Source organism: Dermacentor variabilis, chromosome 4 (genome assembly GCF_050947875.1).
Source record: "Dermacentor variabilis isolate Ectoservices chromosome 4, ASM5094787v1, whole genome shotgun sequence".
In the NCBI taxonomy this organism is placed as follows: domain Eukaryota; kingdom Metazoa; phylum Arthropoda; class Arachnida; order Ixodida; family Ixodidae; genus Dermacentor; species Dermacentor variabilis.
The window spans coordinates 62208738-62232667 of record NC_134571.1 but is presented as its reverse complement, the minus strand read 5'-3'; the positions used below and the strand labels follow the sequence as shown (position 1 = coordinate 62232667).

General features: G+C 41.5%; 1 protein-coding gene across 4 annotated transcripts in view; it reads right to left on the bottom strand.

The window, feature by feature from the left end:
- Window positions 1–23930, bottom strand: part of Tmem131 (Transmembrane protein 131) — a 100838-nt gene that overhangs the window by 71528 nt on the left and 5380 nt on the right. For 3 of the 4 annotated variants that reach the window (XM_075689287.1, XM_075689291.1, XM_075689290.1), the window contains 16 exons: window positions 23835–23866; window positions 23632–23715; window positions 21797–21920; window positions 20205–20318; window positions 19514–19636; window positions 18800–18880; window positions 17270–17417; window positions 15174–15292; window positions 14697–14805; window positions 9693–9798; window positions 8311–8470; window positions 4017–4187; window positions 3764–3871; window positions 2234–2350; window positions 857–961; window positions 301–381 (listed from right to left, as the gene is read on the bottom strand). In XM_075689287.1, the coding sequence (XP_075545402.1) occupies window positions 301–381; window positions 857–961; window positions 2234–2350; window positions 3764–3871; window positions 4017–4187; window positions 8311–8470; window positions 9693–9798; window positions 14697–14805; window positions 15174–15292; window positions 17270–17417; window positions 18800–18880; window positions 19514–19636; window positions 20205–20318; window positions 21797–21920; window positions 23632–23715; window positions 23835–23866 (1782 nt within the window). The remainder of the gene's footprint in view (window positions 1–300; window positions 382–856; window positions 962–2233; window positions 2351–3763; window positions 3872–4016; window positions 4188–8310; window positions 8471–9692; window positions 9799–14696; window positions 14806–15173; window positions 15293–17269; window positions 17418–18799; window positions 18881–19513; window positions 19637–20204; window positions 20319–21796; window positions 21921–23631; window positions 23716–23834; window positions 23867–23930) is intronic. The other variant, XM_075689288.1, reaches the window with a different exon arrangement.

Here is a 23930-nt window from a genome sequence, read left to right as displayed (position 1 = left end):
TCTACATCCAATATTGTGCACTCAAGTTTTCATAGAATTTCTGTTCCTTTGGTTTTTGCATATTTCAGCGAATCATTTGCAGATACATTTAATCTCATATTCCCACTTTCTATTTCATATTTCTCTGGTTTACAAACTATACATCACTACTTCATGTCTCCTTTCTGCTCCTTTCTGCTCCTTTCTGCTCATAGTTTCCCTGGAGCAGAATGCTCAACATAGTGAGATTCGTGTACAGCTTTTCAGCAAACAGCAGATACGCTAAGATTTAAAAAAAAAAGAAAAAACATGACAACATACCGGAAATGCATTCTCAAAGACTATCGGATCCGACATGAGGCTGCCCTTTGCTGTCCTCATCGTAAACTGGACCTTGAGCAGCTGCCATGTAAGAGGAATAAGCTGTGAGGTGGTGCCGATGACGGGCAGGCACACCAACAACAAAAGTTGAAGGCAAATCCTTTTTAACACACACCAGTGAATGAAAAACAAAATTGGTAGCAAGCAAGACCAAAGTCACCTAATCAAATGTGACTGCTTATTAAAATCTCAAATCAGCTATCAAATATGAGGATTCAAACTACACCCACTGGCAGTTTCAAGTTTCCTTTGATACTTCATTTGCAACAGATGTCATGTCTCCATGCAGAAAGCAAGTTTTCAAATGCAGAAATATCCTACATATATTGTCTATATAGGTATTTGGTACGGACATTATTCTTATCTGTACTTGTTAATAAGGATGGATAAACTATATTAAACCTGTAGAAAACAGTACAAGCACTGTGGAACTTGTGAAAGGGCATGACATCATTACACACAAAGACAGTGTTTAGGGTTAATTTATAGCACTTACCTCATGGTTTGTTTCGATGGAGGCTTCCCCCCAGAAAACCCCCTCAGTCTCTGGTGCTGTGACACTGATTCGAAACAGTGCATAATGCAGGGGCAACAGGGTGATCTAAAGAAAAGAAACAGTGGTAGCTTTCATATATATGCAGTCGGATTACATTGTAAAGCAGTGGCGCCGAAAACACCAGTGATATTCAACCATATTCCCTGTTCACTATCCATTATAAAAGTGAGCACAGATAGCTGTTCTAACTGAAACCTCAGGCCTGCAATTCGGTCTGTAAAAAATCTCTTTAGACATTACAGCCCAGACACAGCACTGCTGAAGCCTAGTTCAGTCACAGTTGAGTTTGAAGGCATTGACGAATTTGCGAGTGGAATGAGCGTTTTCTATTAGCTGATGCCGACGACTGACCTTAGCAATGTCCGTGCATTAACTGGTGCTCACATTAGGGTGGTCTCCGCAAATCGGAAAGGGTGATATAAGCAGCAGCTGACACACTCTTTATGGCAACCTCATTCATATCCTTAATGCAGAGTTGGCAGAAGCATCAGGAATACTAGACAGGCCTGGCATCTGCTCTTAACACAAGAGTGCCAAGACACCAGTGACAGTGCAAGCGAAAAAACGTCGCTAACCCTGCTGCAGAGGCATGGAGTGTTATACGTCATGCGTAGCAAATCCTACGTTCCCAAGCTCAACATCACTACACTGCGCCAGAAAAACTATGTGTACTTGTCATGATACGTGCTTCCCCCAGCAAAACTGGTTAGCCTGCACTTCTTGTAAATGTGGCAAGAACAGCACATCTTTCTTATGATTGATTAGGTTTCCTTGAGAGTACATTTGCTTCACCCAGCAAAACTGGTTTGTAAACGGCACATTCTTCTTAGGATAGATTAGGCTTCCTTGTGAATACATATACCCTGCTACCTGATATTGTATGCATTTACCTGCAATAGAAGTGCTACATAACAACATGATCGCCGCACAACAGTCATGACTTTCTTCGTTGGCAATGGCAAAAGAAGCGCATGCACACACATAGAAAAAGGTGAAATCATCAGACGAGAGCCATTCTAGTGCTGAAATAACAGAATGATCAGCCCACAGACTGTTGGCTGGCCAGGGCTCACGGAGAAGGTTGAATGAAGATGATCAAATTAGAGTCAAACCAGCAGAAGTCTGTTGTATAATAACCTATTAATCGGCGCCCCATCCGTGCACACTCCACATATTTTGCCTGGGTGACAACTGTGCCTTCTGGTCTCTCCTGTCTGCTGGTTCCCTCCAGCAAGGATCTGCACAGTTTATCGGTGCCTACCAGCCCACTCCTTCATGCTCCCAAATGAAAGAATCTAGATGCGAACATGCACCTACCTTTCTCACAACGCTCGAGAAGTTGTAGTTCCCGACTAGTGTGCTGCTGTTTTCAGCTTCGGTGGCCAGCTCGACTAACGTCTTCGTCATGTTTGTTCCCCAGTGCTTGATCACCACCTGCAGAGTTGTTTTGAGAGCAAAAATTAAAAATAATGCAGTTTTGAAGATGATGCAAGGTATCAGCTACATAGGACTTATTCGCAGCAATATCAACAACTTTGAACACAGAAACCTGAGCGAAGTGGTAAAGATTTACGGTTTGGAATATTAGGCACTGAAGATACAGACACATGAATAACAAAGAGTAATGATGATTGTAATGTTTTTTTCATTCCTTTTGTGTCTGCATCTTTTACGTCTAGCCTTTAAAATCATGTAAACAACATGTCATAGGGATCGTATTGAGTACTCCAAATGCAGTAAATCTGAGTTTGTAGAAGCGTTCGGGGAAGAAATGGTTTTCATGGACTTTCAAGGCATTAACAAGGATTAAAGCGCCATGATGCCTGAGAGCTTGAAAACAAAATGTCTTCGACAATGAGGAAAAAAAAATTTTATTGTACAAGAACAGAAAAGTGCTCACTAAGTCTTTTTCATATAAACTACCATCAACCACGATATATGAGATGTCTCCCACAAAAAAGATGTGAATTGGATCAGGTTCACTTGACACTTGACTTGCATAAACCTTGTGTAAGATACACAAATAAAATGTGCTGAGCTTAGCCAAAAGCAATATTCACTCCATTAAACTTAAAGGCTTTCAAGGTCCTGAAAAAGGCAGTTTCACATTCAGGGGTTTTCAAGGGCTTTAAGGGCAGCATCAAATCCTGTAAATGGAAGTTCATGTTGCAACCAAAATCCTGTTTTTTTATCCAAAAGGACCCTCAATATAGTTAAAGAGCTGACACCTGGGAACCTTGCTACAAGTTCCTGCTAAAAAGATTTCTACACGCTTGCAAGTGCACCCTAGAAATGCACCTTCTATGCACAAAATTTACCATCGTATTGAAGGCTTAGCTCTTAAAAGTGTTTGCTATTATTTAGCGCCATGGATCACAGAAGTTGCATTGAGAACCTACATCATCTCTGAAGAACACTGTGGCCAGACAAGTAACTGTACCATTCTTATTAGCCATCGTATCAAATGGCTGATGCCAGGGACAATAACAGTGCAAGAGTCAACTACAAAGAGAGCAAACAATTGAAATAGGTAGTGCTAACCTGGCACCAGTCAGCATGCTTGCTGTTTCCAATAATGCAGTGGTGCTGACAAGGGGATACTCTTGATGTCGATAATCAAGAGTTATTGGGCTAGGAAATCTTTATTCAATTTTAAAATAACATCCCTTGGTAAAGCAGTAGGGCTTTCGTGCCCCTCTGTTTAAAGTAGCACTCCTGTCAGAAATGTAAAGCTCCCTTCACTGGTTTACTATAACAGGGTTTCATTGTGCTCTAGACAGAGCAAGTGATTGTAGGCAGCTTTTGAGAAACCTGCCCAACAGAAACTTCAAAAATGTGCACACCCACCTCTATAGGATTCTCATTGATGACCACAAAAAACATGCTGCGCTTGTTCCCAATACCAAGGGTACCGAAGTCAAGAAAGGACTCATTGTTGACAGCATGGTGAAGCCTCTGCCATTTGAAGTAAGGAAAGCAAAAAAATGCAATCATTCTTGTTCACCACTTTCACTGAGGACTAAAGTATCAGGACCAAGAAACTTCCACATTGGAAAGTACAAGCTTACAAACATCATGAAACAGTGAGAAATTTCATTACCAGTGTTAGCCTGCCACTGTAGCATGTGAGAGGAATGTTGAAGTGCGATATGTTCGTATGCAGCCTTAGTGTCGCATTCAGCTGCAGAGCCGTCTTCTGTGGGTGAAACTTGAGAAACACCACTGGTTTTGTTTCGTTTGGCTGCAGAACTGTTGATGAGTTAAATATGACCTGAGGGCAAGAGCAAAGATATGAATTATCTGATCATCCAACATGCAATAGAATGGACAAATGAAGTGTAAGTGCAGTAAACTCAACAAGAATAAGAAAAATTATAAAGTGTGCTTATCGATAGTTATATCAGATGACCGTTATGCTCATTAATGTTACCTGGCTTGAATTATGGTCAACCTCTACAGGTATTAAACTTCTCCCTATGTGCACTCATAAGCAAAGTTTAGAGACCACAGCATCAGCTAAAAACTAGTTCAGTGGTGGAACAGCCATTGCCCCTTTCGGCGCAAGTCCTGGCACAGGCAAAAAGCAGACTTGGCACAGCAACAAGCACTTTTGGTGCAGGGTCAAACGCATGTGTGCTTATGATATACCGTCCAGATATTAACTCATATAGTCGATATGTTGTGGAGATGGGTTTGCACAAGGTTTACCTTGCAAGCACATATTCGAAAGGATGTGATACTCCTTGACAATGCAATGCACAAAGAGTGCTGCGGCTGGGTTCGTCGACTCTCCGATACGGCGCAGAGAAGGCACCACAGACAGATTGTCAACAAAGGGGGGGGGGGGGGGGGGGTGTTATTAACCGAGAATGCAACGGCTTGTGGACAAAGGCTCACCGCAAGACCGATTGAGTATGCGCGCCTGCACTGAACATGACATCATGCAATACACTCATGTCATACCGTGCACATTAGGGAGTTATTTTGAACAAAAAATAGCATCAGCACCACTGCGCATGCGCGAGTCGCAAAGACGGTTTTGTATTTGCTTCATCGACGCTATTTCCCTGACAAAGAGCAGCGACTCAAACTCGACACAATCGTTTTGCGTCGACAAACAGGGCAGCACCCATCGAAGTGGTGGCTTTCACCGTGTACCCCATTCGACCTTGGTCCTCGTAAATCTGCAGCTATCAAAACCAGTAAACAGTGTCATAGGTTCTCGCTTTCTCTCATTTGATTCAATAAAGCACAGTACAACATAAAAAAGTTGTGCAAACATATTTTATTTTCGCACATTTGCAATCTTTGCATTAAAAGCGTACTTGCACTCTCTCTCATCAATATGCGGCCATTACAGTCGCAAGCAAACCTGCCATCTCGAGCTCAGCAGTGCGGCGCCATAGCCACTGCATAGGCTACCCTGACGGATCACGAACTTCAGTACGCACTGATAGCCAAGTCGCAAGTGCGAAATGATGTTGCGAAAATCTGTCACAATATCTGGTCATGTGAATAAGTTTGAGAATACATATGAAGCATGACTGTAGAACACAGTTGGGCCAGCGACGAATACTCGCACGGTTCTCTTTCTGTTTTCTTCCTCAATGGTCCTCACGTGTTCACAATGAGCATGGATTTTATAAGCTATGTACCACGCGGCGTTCTGATCACAGCAGCTCTTTTACAAAACCCTGCTATCACCCATAAACATAGAAAAAGCTAACATTTAATCCAAGAATGTGACATCCTGCTCTGGCAAACCCCATGCTACCATGCGGGTTCGATGAACACCGAAGTGCCAGCAAAACAGTAAAACGGCACTACATTGTACACCTGTCAAAGAAAAATATGGGAGTGAAGAACCAGATAACTCCGGCTGGTTCCTTCTATGATGTTGATGATAAGGGGCTGTTGGTTTTGACCTCAGTTTTGCTAGCTGCGAAGCATCGATGAAAAGAGGGTTTCGCTTGTATGCTTGCTTTGGCGCAGGCTTGGCGCAATTTTCTGATGAAATGTCATTTTCACGCAGGATGGCACAAAGGCCCCCTCTCTGTACAGTCCGGCCACAATTGGCACAGCTGTTCCACCACTGGTAATTTTTAAAGCACAGTTTTGCAATGTGGAATTGCTTCAATACATTGCATTCATCAAACGTGCATGTATGCTGCATCACTTGATTTCAGCCAGTATGCACAGGCTGTGAAGAAAAAACTATTTTCTTTAGTGGCATCATTGGTCTTTGAACTTTTGATAATGTTTGTACTATATGTACCACATTAATATGAAAACTCGATAAAACAATGAAAAGCGTGAAAACATGCAAAGCACACAGACAGTAAAACTTTTTTATTTTTTGTCTTATGGATATAAACAATATCTGCATGGATGTAACACTGCATTGTAAGGCAAGTGTCTGTTTCCTGTGTTACAAAAATACTGAGTAGCTCAAAACAGGTGCTGTGTTCCTGATTGATCACTTTCAGATGCTTTCACTTTTGTATGATGTGGCATACGGAACAGCCCCTCACTAGAGCGAGGAGTGTTCTGCTCGATGGCTAATTTTCGCTAAACTCACTGATCCAGAATATGGAACCAAGAGGGTGTGGGAGTGCTTCAGCAGTAGCATTTTCTTTCCTGGTTTGAAGCCTCACACTACCATATTATATTATGTTGAATACGTGCATTCCCACTTGACACAACAAGTTGGGCAGGAATGCTGCCAGGCATTCCCTCTTTCGCCATGTTGGCATACATATCCTTTCAGGCTATTAGATCTGCAAGCTCCCAGCCAGGGATGTACAGGAAGGTATAGCAAATAGCTCATGACTTTTACGCCACTGATGTTCATCAGTTTTTCACTGTTTGCCTGTGCTTAGCTACATTTACATAGACGTGACAGCCAACTGTAAAAAAGGTCAAACTGCCTCAGTGAATCACGTTCAGTATCTGAACCAGAGCAAACCAGCTACTCAGCTGTACAAAAGCACTGGCAAATTGGTGAAGGACAAGCTACCAACTCTGCCTGAGCAAACATGCTTTCAAGGGTGCACTGACAAAGCCCGCCCAACTGTGGGTCAACTGTTAATCCAACGAACCTGACAATTATGAGCGATGATGGCTAACAGACAATGAATTTCTATCGTTCTTGCAGTATCTGCATGAAATGAATCTCAGTGCTTTAAAAAAAATTAAATTATGCGATTTTACGCGCCAAAACCACTTTCTTATTATGACGCACATTGTAGTGGGGGACTCCAGAAATTTGGAGCACCTGGGGTTCGTTAAAATGCACCTAAATCTAAGTACACGGGTGTTTTCGCATTTCTACCCCATCAAAATGTGGCCGCCGTGGTCAGGATTCGATCCCGCAACTCCTGCTTAGCAGCCCAACACCATAGCCACTAAGCAACCACGGCGGGTATCTCAGATCTCAGTATTTTTATACAGCTTCATTTCCACATTATGCTATATGGCAACCTACACGCAAGGGGGAGGAGAACTGAACTGTAAAGCCTGACATTACTCATCCTGAGGCCCATGGAGCATTTCACACAGTGTTGCAGTTAACAAAGCTAGTGGTCATCCGGAAAGTAAGCACGCTTCTTAGTTTGAGATTTTACCAACTACAGCAAAATTCAACTGTAATACAGGTCACAGAGTGCTGAATTGGATTTCCTTTCATTTTAATAAATACTATGTGTCTAGCTTACTGGTCCGTTGCTCTACAGACAGTTTTCGTATGAAACCAAATTTTTTGCATTTTCTAGACGGCTATGGTTAGGGTAATTATTATACAGTTCCACAACATGGTCATCCTATATCAGATGTCAAAATCAGTGTACAAAACATACACTTCAGCCCACCTCTTTTACATTTTTCTGAAATGGGACATGCTTTTCATGGCAAGCGCATATAGCCAGTGTTTTTAACACCGTTTCCTTCATGTTCACTAATGTACCACCAGCCCAATCCAGCATGCCACTACATCTAGCAAAAGCGTTTCAAGCTTGAAGTCAATTTAAACATTTTTCATAAAATATGGAGTACAATCCTACATCATACATGATGCACAACACATGTGCTTTTAAAGAAACCAGGGCTCACACTCTCATACAATATACAATAACATTTGGGGATGCTTTTATTTTTTGCGTGGTGTGACACAACGACAGTCGTAAGACAGTGGAGAGCTGGGCATTCAGACAGTCAACTTGAGGGCTATGCAATGTCCTATGAGTCAATAAACATGCACTCAAAGAGAACCCAAAATGCCCAAAAGTGATCAAACAAGAACACAACTTCCGAGTTGCTTTCTTACTTAAAAGCTTCAATTACTTTAAGCCAGGCATAACAGCTCAGCATTTGCAAATGCTCTCTTCTGGTATACTCACAGTGAAATGAGGTTGACTCTCAGGCTGAAGTTCAATGCTGTGGATTACTACTGGCACTGGGAAAGTATTGGAAATATTTAGTGGCCTAACATCTGACTTGCTAAGACTTTTCGCTCTCCCTATGTAGAACACTGTGCCATTCACATTGTACTCTAGTGACCTAGAAAAATAATGATAAAGAAGAAATGGATCAGTTGCCACAGTCTATCCAACCCCCCCCCCCAACCCCCCCACCCTCAACAGAAAAAAAAGAAGCAGTTTGCGACTGCCTATTCAAAACTGATTATTTCCCATACAATGTCTCTTTGTCATCATGTGGCATGCAATTTTCAGAAATTCCGTCCTAACCTTATCATGAAAAGGATTTTTTTTTTCACCCCTACCATTTAATGCATTCATCTTTACGTTCAGTGCAGTAAACCAGCTAGTAAAGTTTGCCTGTATTTGATTATGTTTTAAAATATAAGTGGATACTCAACACACTCATTTCAGGCCCACTCTACAGAAAGTTTTCTTCTTCTTTATCAACAAATATCAGAGATATTGGTTAGGATAAAAAGATAATTGCACTTTACAATCTCTAAATAGCATGGAAACAACTGTGCATCAGGGTATGACTATGTCAACAATGGAAAAAAAAAGGACCCTAGAAAATCAAAACATCAACAAATGAAGCACATCAAATTTAATTTTGAATTCGAAATTTTGAAGTCAGCACGGCTTCGCTAGGTGCATCTTTACTTACCATCTGGTTGATTGTCAGCCTGGTGTTTTATTATTACCTGTAATGGGCTCTTCACTGGCTCGATACAATGGGCGTGATTTGAATGTGACTGATGTCAATCAATGCTTTGAAAAGGAAAAATCCCACTCTGCTTCAGGATTTGATCCCACATCTGCTGCATGCCAACTGCACCATCACAGGGACATGTCAGCCTGAACGCACTGCTTAAACACTCTTAGCAAACGATGTCGCTGGTATCGGGAGCACACTATGGCATACTGAATGTGAAAATGTAAAAAAACGAAGACGCCAGCTTGCTTCCATTGTTTCTCATGCGATGCGCAACTTATGTAAATGTAACCTGCATCCAGACTCAACCAGGTTTGTATTTCAGATCCGAATGACTGAGCTCTCCCCATACGGATGGCAAGCAAACACAATTCAGTTGTACTGAGACAACAACCAAGGCTTCAGCTTTCACTACATACTACAGATTGCACCAAACTGAAAATAGAACATCCCTAGGCTGCAGGCAAAGCACACAAGAATACTTCTTCAGAAAGCTGCATTCTACACACCAACATCTTTTCTAGGAGCAGGTTACAGCCGCGAAGGGATTCACGTGACAACACTGAAACAAGAAAAAGGCATGACTTACCCATTCATGAAATATACCTGGAATGGTATCGTCAACTTGTACTGGTTGTTTTTAGACTTCACCACAATCTTGCCTGAGCATTGTTTCAGGTGCTTAACTTTTGAGGCTGGAGAGACAGACATAAAGAGCTAGTTACCTCAGCAAAGTTTCTCCTGCTCTTCCTTTCCAAATATGGCTGCTACACTGAGGCACACACCTCAACACATGCTAAATTAACAAAATAATATTTGGTATGCATTTATGTATGTGTAACCTCATCCATCCTTATTCTATCATCGATCATTCTTCATTTGAACCATCATCCTCTAGGCGACCAGATAACATCAGTAATGCCCTGAACCATAGCTCAAAGCCCATCACCTTACAGTAACACTGTCTCGTGATTGAAGAACTTGCTGTGTTGTTGCCAAAATTTTTATAGAAACAGAATTAAAGGTGCAAGTGTATTCTAAACTTCGAATATGCGATTCGGTTGGTAGTAAATAAGATTCGAAAGGCATTTTCACTGTTCAATATATTCAAACCCTCAGAAATTGCTGTTGTTGGTTTAAGTTACCTTCGCTGCAGTGCAGCCGTGTTATGCGGCCAAGCATACAGACTGTATTGCGGTGAAGTACATTAAACGCAACATGGGGGAACTGTCACGGGACCACTACTGGTGCATATGCTTACCCAACACTACCAGCTCAAGTACCCAAACTGTACTGCCTTTTCATGCATTTAGACAACACCAGTCACCAGGTGGAAACCTCCGTCTCTGCTACTAGTCTAGCTAAGTGCCTAAAAACACAGTTTCCAAACTACAAATTTGGTCAAGTGGCAAGCCCCTTGGCAATATTTTTATATCTTCACTGTAGTAGTAAAATACCACCAGGATGCTTCAATGGTAAACTGGGTTAAAAAAACGTGGCTTTACAAGAAAGGAAGATTTCAACATCAAGGAGCCCAGATATGCCCTCAACAATGAAAGCTGAGAGGCTCCTTTCACGTCAGCACTGCGGAAATACTTTTATAAGCTCATCAACCAGCAGTAATCTTTACTTGCTTGTGGCAGCAGTTTTCACTGCCACAAGGACAACTTGAAATATATGTGCATGATGAAATTCTGGCACAAAAGGTACGTGTGAGTGGTGGTGTGAGCATGGTGCCTGTTGGCTTGACCTCCAAAGAGATACCTGCCGATACCATACACCAGTGTGTCCAGTGAGTGGCTCTTTCCAGTGTCTGAAGGAATCGTGACATGCTGGAGAGTGTCGCTGCTCCCCGAACATGTCAAGCAGCTTTCCTTCCTTCATGACAACATTAAATAACTGCAGTTGTGATACTGTCAACCAAAGGGTTGCACTAGAGAATTTTGTTGACCGCAAAGCATAATTTTCCTGTACATTATTTGCTATGCTAAAAGCTTTTTTTTATATACCTCTAGTAGGTGAAAAAAATTGCAATTTTGCAATACCAACAGTATTTGTATTTGAAGAATATTCGAACAATATTCAACTTTCACTTGTTTTTCATTATTCGAATTAGGTTCGAAACTGAAAATTTGACTTTTGCACACCCCTAAATATACTGCATCCTTACAAGCTTGTGTTCTAGGTCATCAGATGCCCCCAGTTAACTACCCCTGCACGCTAGCATACTTTTCTCCATGGTGTGGTCTTATTTGGGGCCACATATAGTAATGATCCCATTTCATTTTCCATTCTTCACTTCTTATCCCCTGTCATGCCAAGTGGCCAATTTCAGGAGACGTAGTGGCATCCGAGTCCATGATGAAGGGCAAAAAGAATAAAAAATGACATGAAAGCATTACGGAACACTGTCCCTTGTTCTTCACATCAGACTACTGCCAGTGCAGAATTCCTGCTCCTGAATGCTACTTCCTTTACCATAACTTATCAATCAACATGATTCCTAGATCCTTTTCTAATTGAGAAAGCACTGGCTTCTTTCCTGCATATGCTCTGCACAATGAAGTCAATTTCAGCTGGCAGTTACTTTATTTCTGCTGCTATCTGAAGCACATGTTTCCATAAAGGCATACTTACCTCTGAATTCAGAAAGCATCTTAACTTGAAACCCATGCTTGATTTGATCTAAATGATGCCTGTTGTGAACGCGCTGAAGTAACTGCAATGAGCGCCTTGGGCATGTTCACATCAGGCATTACATAGACCAAGTCAAGCATGGGCTCCAAGTTAAGATGCATTTAAGAATACGGGGTTTATAATGCTCTTTTACTGGTCAAGAATATGCCATAACACACAAAAGAAAGGGAAGATATTTAAGCACAGTGAAATTGTTGCTTTGCAGCTAAAACTTCAGTTACTTCACACGAACTGCAGAACACACCATGTACAGTAGAAGCTTGTTGATATGTTCCCTTTTAGCACAATTTTCCTGCGGCAACATTGCGATTGAGAGAACTAAAAATGACAGAATACAGTTATGCAGTCTTTTAATCCGTTAATATGTTCCCAGAACATGCAATTTTTCAGCAGCAATATTCAATAAACTGCGATCATATTACGTATTTTGGTCACTAGATCTCACGTAAACAAGAAAAAGCGCACCTCCGCTAGGCAGGCGCTATCAAAAGCCATAGCCACCCGATATGGCAGCTTCTTTGCAGCGCTTGCCCACCTGTGTCACGTGAAAACACCGAGACGATCTTGCACTCCCACTTTATTGTTTCAGCATCAGCAAAGCTTGTGGGACATCGCACATTGCATTCATTGCAGTAGCTATGCTTGTATTCATCTGTTTGAGAGCTGCAGCCATGGGATCAAGGAAGTGTAGGCCTTTGACCCTCGAGGGATAGTTTAACGTTTTGGTGGTTGTTGACCACAATCCAAAGAGAAAGCGCAGACATCACCAGTGAGCAAGGATCGCCCACATTATATGTCAACACAATCGTGTCGAAACGCAAGCAAATCAAATCGAATGCCTTAGTGTTTGACACTGGAACAAAGCAAGGCCATGGAGCCAGGCATGGAGAACTTGAATCAGCACTGCTCAAGTCATTCAAACAAGCAAGGGCTTCCAGCATAAACTTTGATGGTAGCATTCTAGGCACAAAGCTATGGAAATTGCCAATGTAATAGACAACTTTACCACATCAAACAGATGGATCAGCCGTTTTTGGACAAGACACGGCATCGCTTATCTGCAGGTAAGACAAGTCGGCAAGCACGAATCAAGCTGATGCTATGAAATGGATTTCAGTGCTCCCCATCATTTTCTATGCTTCTGACCTGTGTGACATGTACAATGTGGATGAGCTTGGCCTTTTCCTCAGGGTCCAGACTAGCCAGTCACTAAGCATAAAGGGGGAGTCCTGTCACAGTGGCAAGATCAGCAAAGATTGCCTTACGGTACTACTTTGCTGCAACAAAGATACATTATGAAGCCGTAAGTGACCGGAAAGATGAAGAACCTGATGTGCCTACGGAACACATCACTTGCCTGCCTTGTGTTTACAAACATAATGCAAAGGCATGGGTGACATGCGACACCTTTGAAGAGTACCTTCAATATCTCAAAAGACAACTGGGGTGCAAAGAGCACGGAGATATTTTGTTTGTGCACAACTGCAAATGTCATACGAAAGACACGTTTCTCCCGTCAAACACAAGCCAGTTGCAACTTCTGGATGCAGGTGATATAAAAAAAAACTTAAACATCTGCATAGGAAGTGTATTGTGCATAGCTTCCTTGCTCACGCGTCCAGAGGTGACTACCCCGAGGAGCTCTCACCGGTGGAACGCAATGCGCTATCTCAGCAACTCGTGGGAGAGTACAATGTACGAAGCAGTAAACAATTGCTTTGAAATATGTGGTTTTCAGTGCGCCCCAGCAGCCAAAGAATTTAAGTCCAGCATTAGAGACGACGCTCTGGAATGAGCTCCTGAAGATTAAATCGAAGTGGAGTTCTGACGCACCAGCTCCAAAGGCCGGCTCTCAGATTTCGTTGCGGTAGATGATAATGTTCTGATGTGCAAGCCACAAAGCATGGCAGACATTGCAGCGCAGGTTAAAGGGGACAAAGCACAATCGCCTGAAAATGATGATGAAGACGACGGTGGGCACCTGTTGGCTATTTTCTTCGAAGCCCTCACTGGGCTGGGTGCGCTGCACAGTTTCTTTCATGCAAACAACGTAAATGCAGAAAATGGTCCGCAGTGTGGCGAAAAGGAACTCCTCCTTTCAAAAGTTCAGGTACTGAGCCAACAAAAGATTACAGACACGTTCAAAGGGAAATAAATCCCCTAGTATTTCACACCTTCTTCCTTTCTTGTCATTCCTTAAATTTTTAGTGACTTTGGATTGCCCGTTTCCCGGATAGTACTTTCTTCTTCCTTCTTGTTTTTTTTTTTTCACAATGAATGAACGAGGTTCTGCTGTATATTCCTGCTAATGAGAAAAAAATTGGTCCTCATGCTGAGGAGCTGGTTGTCCCATTTCCAAATCAAATCTAGAAGTGCATATTTTGTTTGTGTGTGTGTGTTTTCGTTTTCATCTGTTTAGCATACCATGGCCAACATAACTACTTTTGCCCCATTGAGAAAAATGTAAAGGAACACCATTAGAATAGAATTGTTACACTCTTCTAGTATGTATCTTTTAAGTGTTTACATATCTTGACAAAGCCTGATAAAGAATTATTTTTGGCTGTAGAAATTGCAAGCAAAAACACAACACTACGCGAAATCGTGAAACACAAGGACATTTCATTCCATTTCACTCAAGATACACAATATTAACTCAAGTTTGACATTTATAGACTGACAAATACACACAAACACACGTACAAGAACTCTGTCCATGCCTACAGAATGGCTGCAACTTCAAAAGTAATACCATGGCCAACAATTGATGCTACACTGCTTCAATTATCAGTATTGCAACATCTTAAAGTGCCTTCCCATTGGATGGGTTACGACTGCCGCACATCTGTTTAGTGTAACAGGGTTACAGAGAGGATGAATATGAAAGGCCGCTCACGAATGTAGGTCACTGTTGCAACTTGCGTGGACCGAACAGTGTCAGGGGGCACCTTGGTGGGCGTAAACTTGACTTCGACTGCCTCGTTCACCGGGGTAACAATGACATTCTGCCAAGCAGACAACCAACCATGCTCTCTGATGTATGTACATCACCAAGAGAAGCAGTTTTAAAGAGAAAATGTAGTAGTCCTGCCATTCCTCACTTGGTAGATAAAAGTGATTCACTCACAAATAGACTTAACAACCTCATCAGGCATTAGTATGAAAGAAAGAAAGAAAACCAACACACATACACACATTCAGATGTTAAAACATTTCACATGCACGAAACAAGCATCTGACAAGGGCATTACATCTGTGTTAAATTTTTAGACATACAATGTATTAGCCGAGCCTACGACAGCACAAATTGCATACGTCGACGCAGCAGACTACAACCATGAAGACTGGCAAATTCAAAGGCATGGCTACTCACAGTGATGTAAAGCTGTTTGGGGCCAGAATTTAAGAGGTTCAGAGGGAGAGTTCTTGGTTCATCCTGGCTGTGCATGACTCCAAAGTCGAGTGTCTCCATAGGTGAAAATATGCCAGGTACTGCACACATTTGAGAGGATTGTAGTTATTGAATACATGAAAAAAATATCTACAAGCATAAGCAGTAGGGCTGTTTTAATAATGAAATTTCCTAATCGAATTGAATATTCAATATTTCTAAACACAATGAAATATAAAGCTTTCATGGAGTCCTCTTGGTAAAAGAAATTTTACTAACATTATTTATGTTATTTACATGCATATGTGAATGCATGTAATGCTGTTTGCAAATGGACATACAAAAGGACATAAATGGAGGCGCTTGTGAACATTAATGAAGAAAAAAAAAAGAAAAAGAAATAGCATTTCACCAGGTGCTTGTGGAATGTTGAGATTGTCAAAAGACAGAAATATTAGACTAGAGCTCCACATATTGATATAAAGGTGCCCGGAACCACTTTTTATCGAAGTGGAGAAATGCATTTGAAGTGAAAATAGGCTATTTCAGAAATACCTAGCTGCAATAAGTACTTCAATGCATTCTGCAGAAGCGGAGCTATTGGCAATCAAACATGGCCTCAGCTGTGCTCCCGTTCCTTCTTCAATGCCTTGCACTGCGAAGGCTACGGCGTAGTGGGGCGTGCCCCCAACGCTGGGTGCTTAGCCAGTGGACTTGTGGCTACACCCCGTAACGGCTGCAGTATCTAAGCCATGTACCCGACCGCAGCTTTACGTCAGCTATCGGCCAATAGCAACTGTCTAAGGGAATGACGAAATAAAACGTCCAGAAGAGAGTGAGGACAGGGCCTTCTATTAAAAGAGAGTGTTTGAGAGAAAGGTGGCTTCACGATCCGCTTGCAAGCTCCACGCCCCGCGTATGACAGCAAAACTTGGCTAAGATGTTCGCAGCAGCATATGCTACCCGCGGACTATGTTATTTTACCAAGCCCGAGGGGTGGTTCAGGGCCCCTTTAAAAGCATCATAACACGGTGCGAATGGCCAAATAATCAATTGCTTGGCTTAAATGAAGGCAACAAATTTGCACATAGGCTGCCTAAAATGAGGCATACATGATGAGTGTCTGAAAATAACTCAGCAGAGGTTACCTGCTTCATGCATTTAGTCTGGAACGGGTGCCCCTGGAAGCAACCGCAGCTCCCTTGCACAAGAATCACTCAGAGCCCTCAATCCCATCGTTCACTCTCCTTTGAGATTTGTGGGGATGCGCGACTCTCACGCGTCCCCTGATATGTTGTTTTCTCGAATAGCTCCCGTCTCCTGTTATTCGGCTTTGCCGCGTGGCTTTACTGCTTGCAGGGTAGCACGAGAGATGGCGCGAGTGTTGCTCTGCTAACGCCACCTAACAGCGGGGTTACTTGGGCGTAAAAAGGAGAAGGCTCTTCCTCTTTGGCTCGGGGTCGGCAAGCGGCGTAGACATTCTGCGCGTGCGCCAATTCATGCTTCTGCGAGACCGTCTTGCGAAGCCTACACCGGAATGTACAAACACGATCGTTCGAACGTGCCACCGTTCACGTGACCATAAGCGCGAACAACCAAACGTTGGTGTCTAGCATGGGGCGAACATATTCGGTTGCTATCCAGTCACGGTGAGTCGGACTTTCGTGATTTGTCGTGTGCCAATCGGCATGTTTTGTGGATAGCAACTCGGCTAGCAGGCATTAGTCTATGAAAGGTACAATAAATGCCCTTGTGATTGTTTGCACTACTGTGTTGTCGTTCCTTTGTCCCAAGAGCACAGGTCAGAAACCCAGAGATTCCAATAAGTGTTGCTGTTTCTTACACTATTTTATAGAAACTATTCCTTGAAAATATTGAACAGTGAATTCTCAGAATGAATATCAATTGAATAGCAAGCCCTATTCAATTCGTATTTCAAATTTTTAATATCCGCACACTCCTAATGAACAATATTGTGGTAAATTCTTTTAGGCAATGATTGCTCATCAGCAGCTAATAAGTTTCTTCATATGCACACATCGACACCATGATGAAGCCATATTTTGCAAACAACTCACACGAGACAACTTCCACTTCTACGGGCAGAATCAGGTCTACATGGTTGGTGCTGTTGAGCTTTATGCGGATGAATGCTGTGTGATTTTTCTCGATTCGGGACACAAAGTTTGCCTTCATCACCGGCTTAGTCTTGTACGGAGGAATCTCCTGCAGTAGCAAAACAAAGAATGCACTGAAAAGGTCCTTGCTTCCTTGCAATCTGTGCCAAGAAATCCTGACGAGAAACATGAGGGATCTTGCTATCCCCAATGCAAGTGAAAGACAGTTTAGCCAAATTTTAGATAAGGATATACAATTCACCTAACATAATATGTCCACAAAGGCAATGCACAGATTAGTTAAGTCAGCTGAAATGGCACAGACACAACTTGGGCCATGCAGAGCTAGGAAATATATAGGATACGAGCATTGAAGGGCCCCTTACATCACATGGTAATACACTAAGGACTCCCTTTAAAGGCAAAAGGAGTCATTCAAAATCAATTCATCTTGTCAGAAGTTCAGCTTAAGCCTGTAACCCCAATTTTAAACCGAAAGCTTAACCTCCCAGTGTACAAAATTTACCAATTATTTTTATTCCAGCAGATTCTAGTGCATTACGTCTGCATTTGAATAATATATATTTGAAGCTTTGTCTCTCGTAATGAGTTGAAGTATCAATAAAAGACATCTGACATGAAACGCACTTTCCCTCAGGACAGGTGTAAGGTTTGAGCATAATTATCTGAACAAATGATAATCAAAGAAATCGAAAGCATCGAAGAATATGCTCAAGTACCAGAACACAAATACACCATGTGAATTTAGTTGACTAGTGTGGCTCATCTCCAGCAGGCAAAATCGAAGAAGCTGTGGCCTAGACACATATGGCTTGTCCATGGCGATGTTAGTACTAACAACTAGGACAAGCACAGCTTGGACTTGGTAGTTAAAGGGGTAACAAAAGTGCATCAACTATAGCACCTCTTATCTGGACTGTTGCACATGAATACAAAGGCACGCACTGCAGCTTCTGCAGTGCTTTTAAGGGGGCTCAAACAGGTTCACAACAGCTGAGAGGGCATTATAGCGATGCGCAGGAAGCTCTCATTGGGAAGGTCTAGGCAGGATTGATGATTGGCAATGAAGCATACCATATTTTGAAACAGCCCATGGACTATGAGGGACACTATTGTGGAGTGCTCTAGATCAATTTTGAACACCTGAGGCTCTTTAACATAGACCTAAATCTAAGCCCACAGGTATTAGTACACTCCACTTCGTTCACTGCAAGTGAACAAAGGCTCAGAAGAAGTCACTCAGGTGTCCCTCAGAAGTCACTCAGTGAATCTGTCTTAACTGTTAAAAGAGTTTGCCAATCTGTCTTAATTGTTAACAGAGTTTGCCTTGAAGGAATCTTTCTGTACATTATACAAGAATTGCTCTACAGCCTTGCATCGTAAATACGACAGCCACATGAACAAAAAAATAAGAACAAAAGACAAAACAGGAAGGAAGAAACCAATGATGGTCAGAGCGGGAAAGCTCACCCATAGTTCTTTTGAGATCTTGTTTTCACCATCTGGCATTTCAAGGTGCAAATCTCCACCACTGGAGTAAATTTCAGTTAGCTGAAACAATTCATAACGAATTAGCTGAAATGACATAAGCAGCATGTCACGCTTTTGCATAAGAAAAATCTTGTTAGAGCACTACACGTGGTGCAGAGTAGTAGGCCCATTACTGGGATGAGGGTTAGGCGGTCCTGACACACCCCAAAATTACTGCCACAGCAATGTGCTGCTCAATCCTCAAACTGCTTCTTCTATTGAAATCCATAATGCAGAAATGACCACCTTTCACCTCTTTGATGGCTAATTAAAAACTGGCTTCAATCAAAGATATAAAGGAATAGAAGTGGCATTTAGTCCCTTGACTGTGGTTGATTACGCTTTTGACTCTTTTGTGCACTTTTCCCAGGCTAAAAGACTTTATTGGCATTTTCTTGTCACACAGAAAGCATTCAAAAAATGTAGCTATCATGTAAGTTGAGTTAAAATGTAGTAGAGTATGTTGACCCAGCGAAAAGCAATGTCTCAATTCAAACTTGAATTAGCTCTAAAATTTTTGTACTGACAACATAAACAAATCAAGGTTCTCCGACTTGCTTACTTTAACCAAAATTTTTAATTATATAAGATTATGGAATTATCACGATTTCACTCGAACACTTATAGAAATCCATGCAAGGTTTTTTGTGTTACCTGAATGGTGGAGCTATGAGGGTTGTGCATGTAGATGAGTGGCGTATAGCTACTGTTGAGAGGCATGCGTACCCCAACAAACGGTCGTAACCTGTATGGATTCTCTTTTCCAAAGGCCGACACCTGACAAATGAGAAGGACTAAAATGTGATAAATGCACATTGTGTAAACTTCAACACCACTGAAATGCCTTTCACTTGATCACATAGATTTCAAGCGGTCACATTTGAAAATCTTTAAAAGCCATCTTGTATAGCATCACTGTGCACAGCAGCAAACAGCAAAAGCAAAATTAGTCTTAAGCAAAATTATGAGGTAGGAAATGCTTCAGGCAACTTATCAAGTTAAGTGACAGGTGTGATGAAAAGCGATTCTCATGCGACAACCATACTGCAAAAATAAAGCTGCAGCTTCTTCTCTAAATCAGTTAATTCTGCAACAATGTATGCGTGCCAAGTCCAAAACTTGGAGGTCTCGGAATAGCCACTGCTGCTTTTACATAGAAACAGAAAAGGACCAAGTGCAAAATCTTTAGGCAAAAGTTTATATTGTAGCTCCGTGCTGGACAGAACAAACTGAGTAGCATATCTGTCAGCTCCACTTCACAAAGCAAGTACTTTAAGCTTCCCTGGTTATTTCAGCCGAACAGCTTGATAACCTGGCACTTGAAATCAGAATGTTGAGGACTCACCTGGTACTTGAAAGAGCCTAATGATGTGTGAATAAATAATATATTTTCAACCAGACCCCGCTCCCTTCCAAGGTACACAATGTCAAATGTGGTGTTGCCACCTGGTGATATCCTCTGTTAAGACAGAAGTAAAAAAACAGCATACTTACTACTAAACAATACTAGCTACCCCCTAACAGTTGAAAACACAAAATATTCCTAAAGCTTGGCTCGCTTGCTTTCCACGTGCATGCTTCAGCAGTCACATGAAGGAGTAGCCAGTGTATTTTATACTTATTAATGATCATAGATTACACAAGTGGGACACATCAAGGACTTCTGCAAGTAGCTTAACACCAGCAACAGCGACACCTTTCTCTGCTAGTATAGTTAAACATTACGTTCATGTTTGCCATTGTGGAACGCGATGTAAATACTCATCACCATTCTATTCCTTTATTCCATATTAAAATGCAATCATAAAGCAAACTGATTGAGGTAGTAAATTAACATATTTAAAGGAGTACTGACACATTTTCTAAGCTACAGAAACTCTTTCACAACCTCCTGGCATCTAAGAGGATCACACAGAGTATAAAGGTTTGGAAACGCGTAACATTTTACTTTGGTACCAAAGTTGTACCACAATACCAGACCTGGCATCATCAACACAAGCGTAATGCCCGCCCACACACACAGCGAAATTTGCAGACATCGTTTAGCAAAATGGCTAGGTATGATGGTGTTGCTTAAAACAAAATATACAAGAGTGCTGCGCATGTTTCTTCTGGCTATGCTTGCAAGTAGCTGCTGCAACTATCACAGGAATGAAAAGCAGAAGCCACTTGGCTTCTTGCTGCATAATGAGAAAGCAGATGTTGATTAATGGACTATTAATGAGCTTTCTTCACTACAGAAATCATATAAAACATCATGTATCTATTTCCTATGTATTGAAACCCTAACTAGTTGGTAAATTATTTAGGGCACTCTGGCCACTGGCAATATTTTTCCTAAAGTTTAGTGTATTTGTCCCTTCATTTAACACAAAAAATTACATTAAAAATGTCCTGTAAGTACACCTACAGTGGAGTCAGAAAATCACAAGCCCTTACTGTTATTAAAAAAGTTGTTCATTTTCAACCAGATCTATGACTGCATCTTTTTTCCTGCATTGCAACATGGCAAGGTTATCGAGAAAACTGTGGAAACTTAACGTGCCTGTGTGATCTTAAAGGTTTGTCTGAAAGTGAACAGAAAAGATGACACTGCACTAAAATCCTGAATTAGGAGCTTGATGCTTATGCAATAACAATGATCCCTTCAAAAATTAAGTTAGTCTCTAGCTATGACAACCGTAGCCCCATATACAAACTGCCACTTGGCTTCTTGCTGCATAATGAGAAAGCAAATGTTAATTAATCAACTATTAATGGGCTTTTTTCACTATACACAAATCATATAAAACACAAAGCGAGTCTAATGAAGAAAGACATTAATGATTAGCCAATGTGGTGGTGGTTTTATGATAAGGATGTGAAAGCCAGATTTGCAACAGATGGTTGCCAGAACACAAGTCGCTGTAGAAGCACAGATACTGAATCACAACATACCTTTTCTTGAAAGAAGGAACAGTGAAAATTAGCTGTGTTGCCGCTAATGGACAGCATTTCTATGCTCGACTCGGGACTCAGATTCTTCACAACAACTCGTCGACGCACAGGCATACTTAATGGTCTAGAAGAAGAGCACAACAAATAACACCACTAAGCATTCAAAGCAGACAAAAACATACGTTCAATGAGATTTATTCTCTCACAGGTGCAGTTTCTGGATGCTGTTAAACATGTTTCCTGAAGTAAAAGTTAACAACTAATTGTAGTGAAAATGAAATGTCTAACCTCAGTATGGTTAAGCAGTCCCCCGACTAATGCTGTCTACATACTCGCAACATATACATGCATATACGCGGGCAAATCAGAAAGTCTTTGCCCCTATTTTTTAAGTCAAATTACGTCTGTAAATGCGAAGTCAACATATCCGTTCTCAGCGGTGGAACTTTCTTGCTGCGGCCCAGCCTTATCTGCCGGTAGCTCCGCAGCATGGCGCTGCTGTCAGTTGTTGAAGATGGCGGTTGAGCTCCACACGTCCATGGCATACGAGAAACATTGTGTGATTAGTTTTCTATGGGGCAATGAACAAATGCACATCGAAATCCACAGGGAAATGCAGCCCACGTATGGGGAAAGGTGTCTCACTTTGAAAAGTGCAAGGTGGTGGAGTTGTGATTCACATGCAACGATGAAGTCAAAACTGCGGCCTGACAGTGGTTCCACAGTCAACCGGATGAATTCTACCACAGGGGCCTCTCAAATTTAGTGCTGCGATGGGACAAATGTCTGAACCGGTGTAGGGACTATGTGGAAAAACAGTGTAAGGTACATAGAACAGTACGTCTATTTGTAATTACCTGTATGTACATTATTTTGGCTAATCAAACATAGCGGGCAAAGTCTTTCTGATTCGCCCTCGCACATACTCACAACAATTCACACTTTTTTTTTCAACTTGAATTTATGGATTAGCCTAGAGACTTATTATTCTATTTTTACCACTGACATTGCAGTGAATGAATCTTTGAATTGGATGTTATGGGAGGTCCTCTCTTTAGCCTGACTATAGGACCTCCTCCTGTATACAGTAGCACGTGTATGTAGAGTATTGCATACATAATAAAACAATTCTGATACTAATTTAGTGCTCTAAAACACCAGGGCACAGAAGCGTTCAACACATTTCAATACAAAGGAATACCAGCGGCTGTATTTTGTAGCAATTAATTACATTCCTTAACTATCAGTCGACTTGAATGCCCCTGAGCCAGTGTTACCGTCATGATCAGCCACTCATTGTGAAATACAAGAAAATAATAATGAAAAATGAAATTATTAATTAAAAAGAACTGGAATCTAAAAAAGATATGCACCATTATCAGAAGGCATATAACTAAACAGCACTGTTATTGAGTAGCACTTTTATTGTTGCCATTTGCCTGCCATTACACATTCCTCTGATATCTATCCATGAAAAACTGAACAACAAAAGGATAAATTCATCCTCAGCATCAGGTAATACAGGATGTATAACTATAATCTCAAATTTTAGAGAGAATAGACAACAAAAGCAAAAACAGACAAGAGTCTCGCATCTCAGTGAGCCCCATTATAACCTGCACACTAAAAAAAATATTGGTTCACAGTTCTCAAGACTGTTGGATTGGCCCCACTGTTCGTCAAAGAGGAAGTGGATTATTCATTAACTAAACAGTTTAAGTTCCCTCACTAATTATCTTGATGGGCTAAACGCAGAAGTGTACAGTCACCTTACTGCAGCAACTCCTGCAGTCATTTATGAAATAACCATGAGGTAAAAACTTATGCAAACTTACTGTGATTTGAAGTCCATGAAAGCAGGCTCAAATGCTATCGGGCTTGCGTACATGTTTGTGCTACTGTCTTCCAAGTCTGCAAAGCTGTGTAGGGCAGGGATATAAAAGACTTTAGAAACAAGTCTTGAAAGCCTCTTTATCTTACTCTCCTTCATGGCACAACTTTCACAATGAAAAAATATTGTCACAAAATTTTTTCTTACCTGACAGGCGATGAACTGCTAACTGCCGATGGCTGCACAGAAACATACATGCAAATAACCATTACAAAGGTGGCCACTGTTTTCCTATACAGTTCA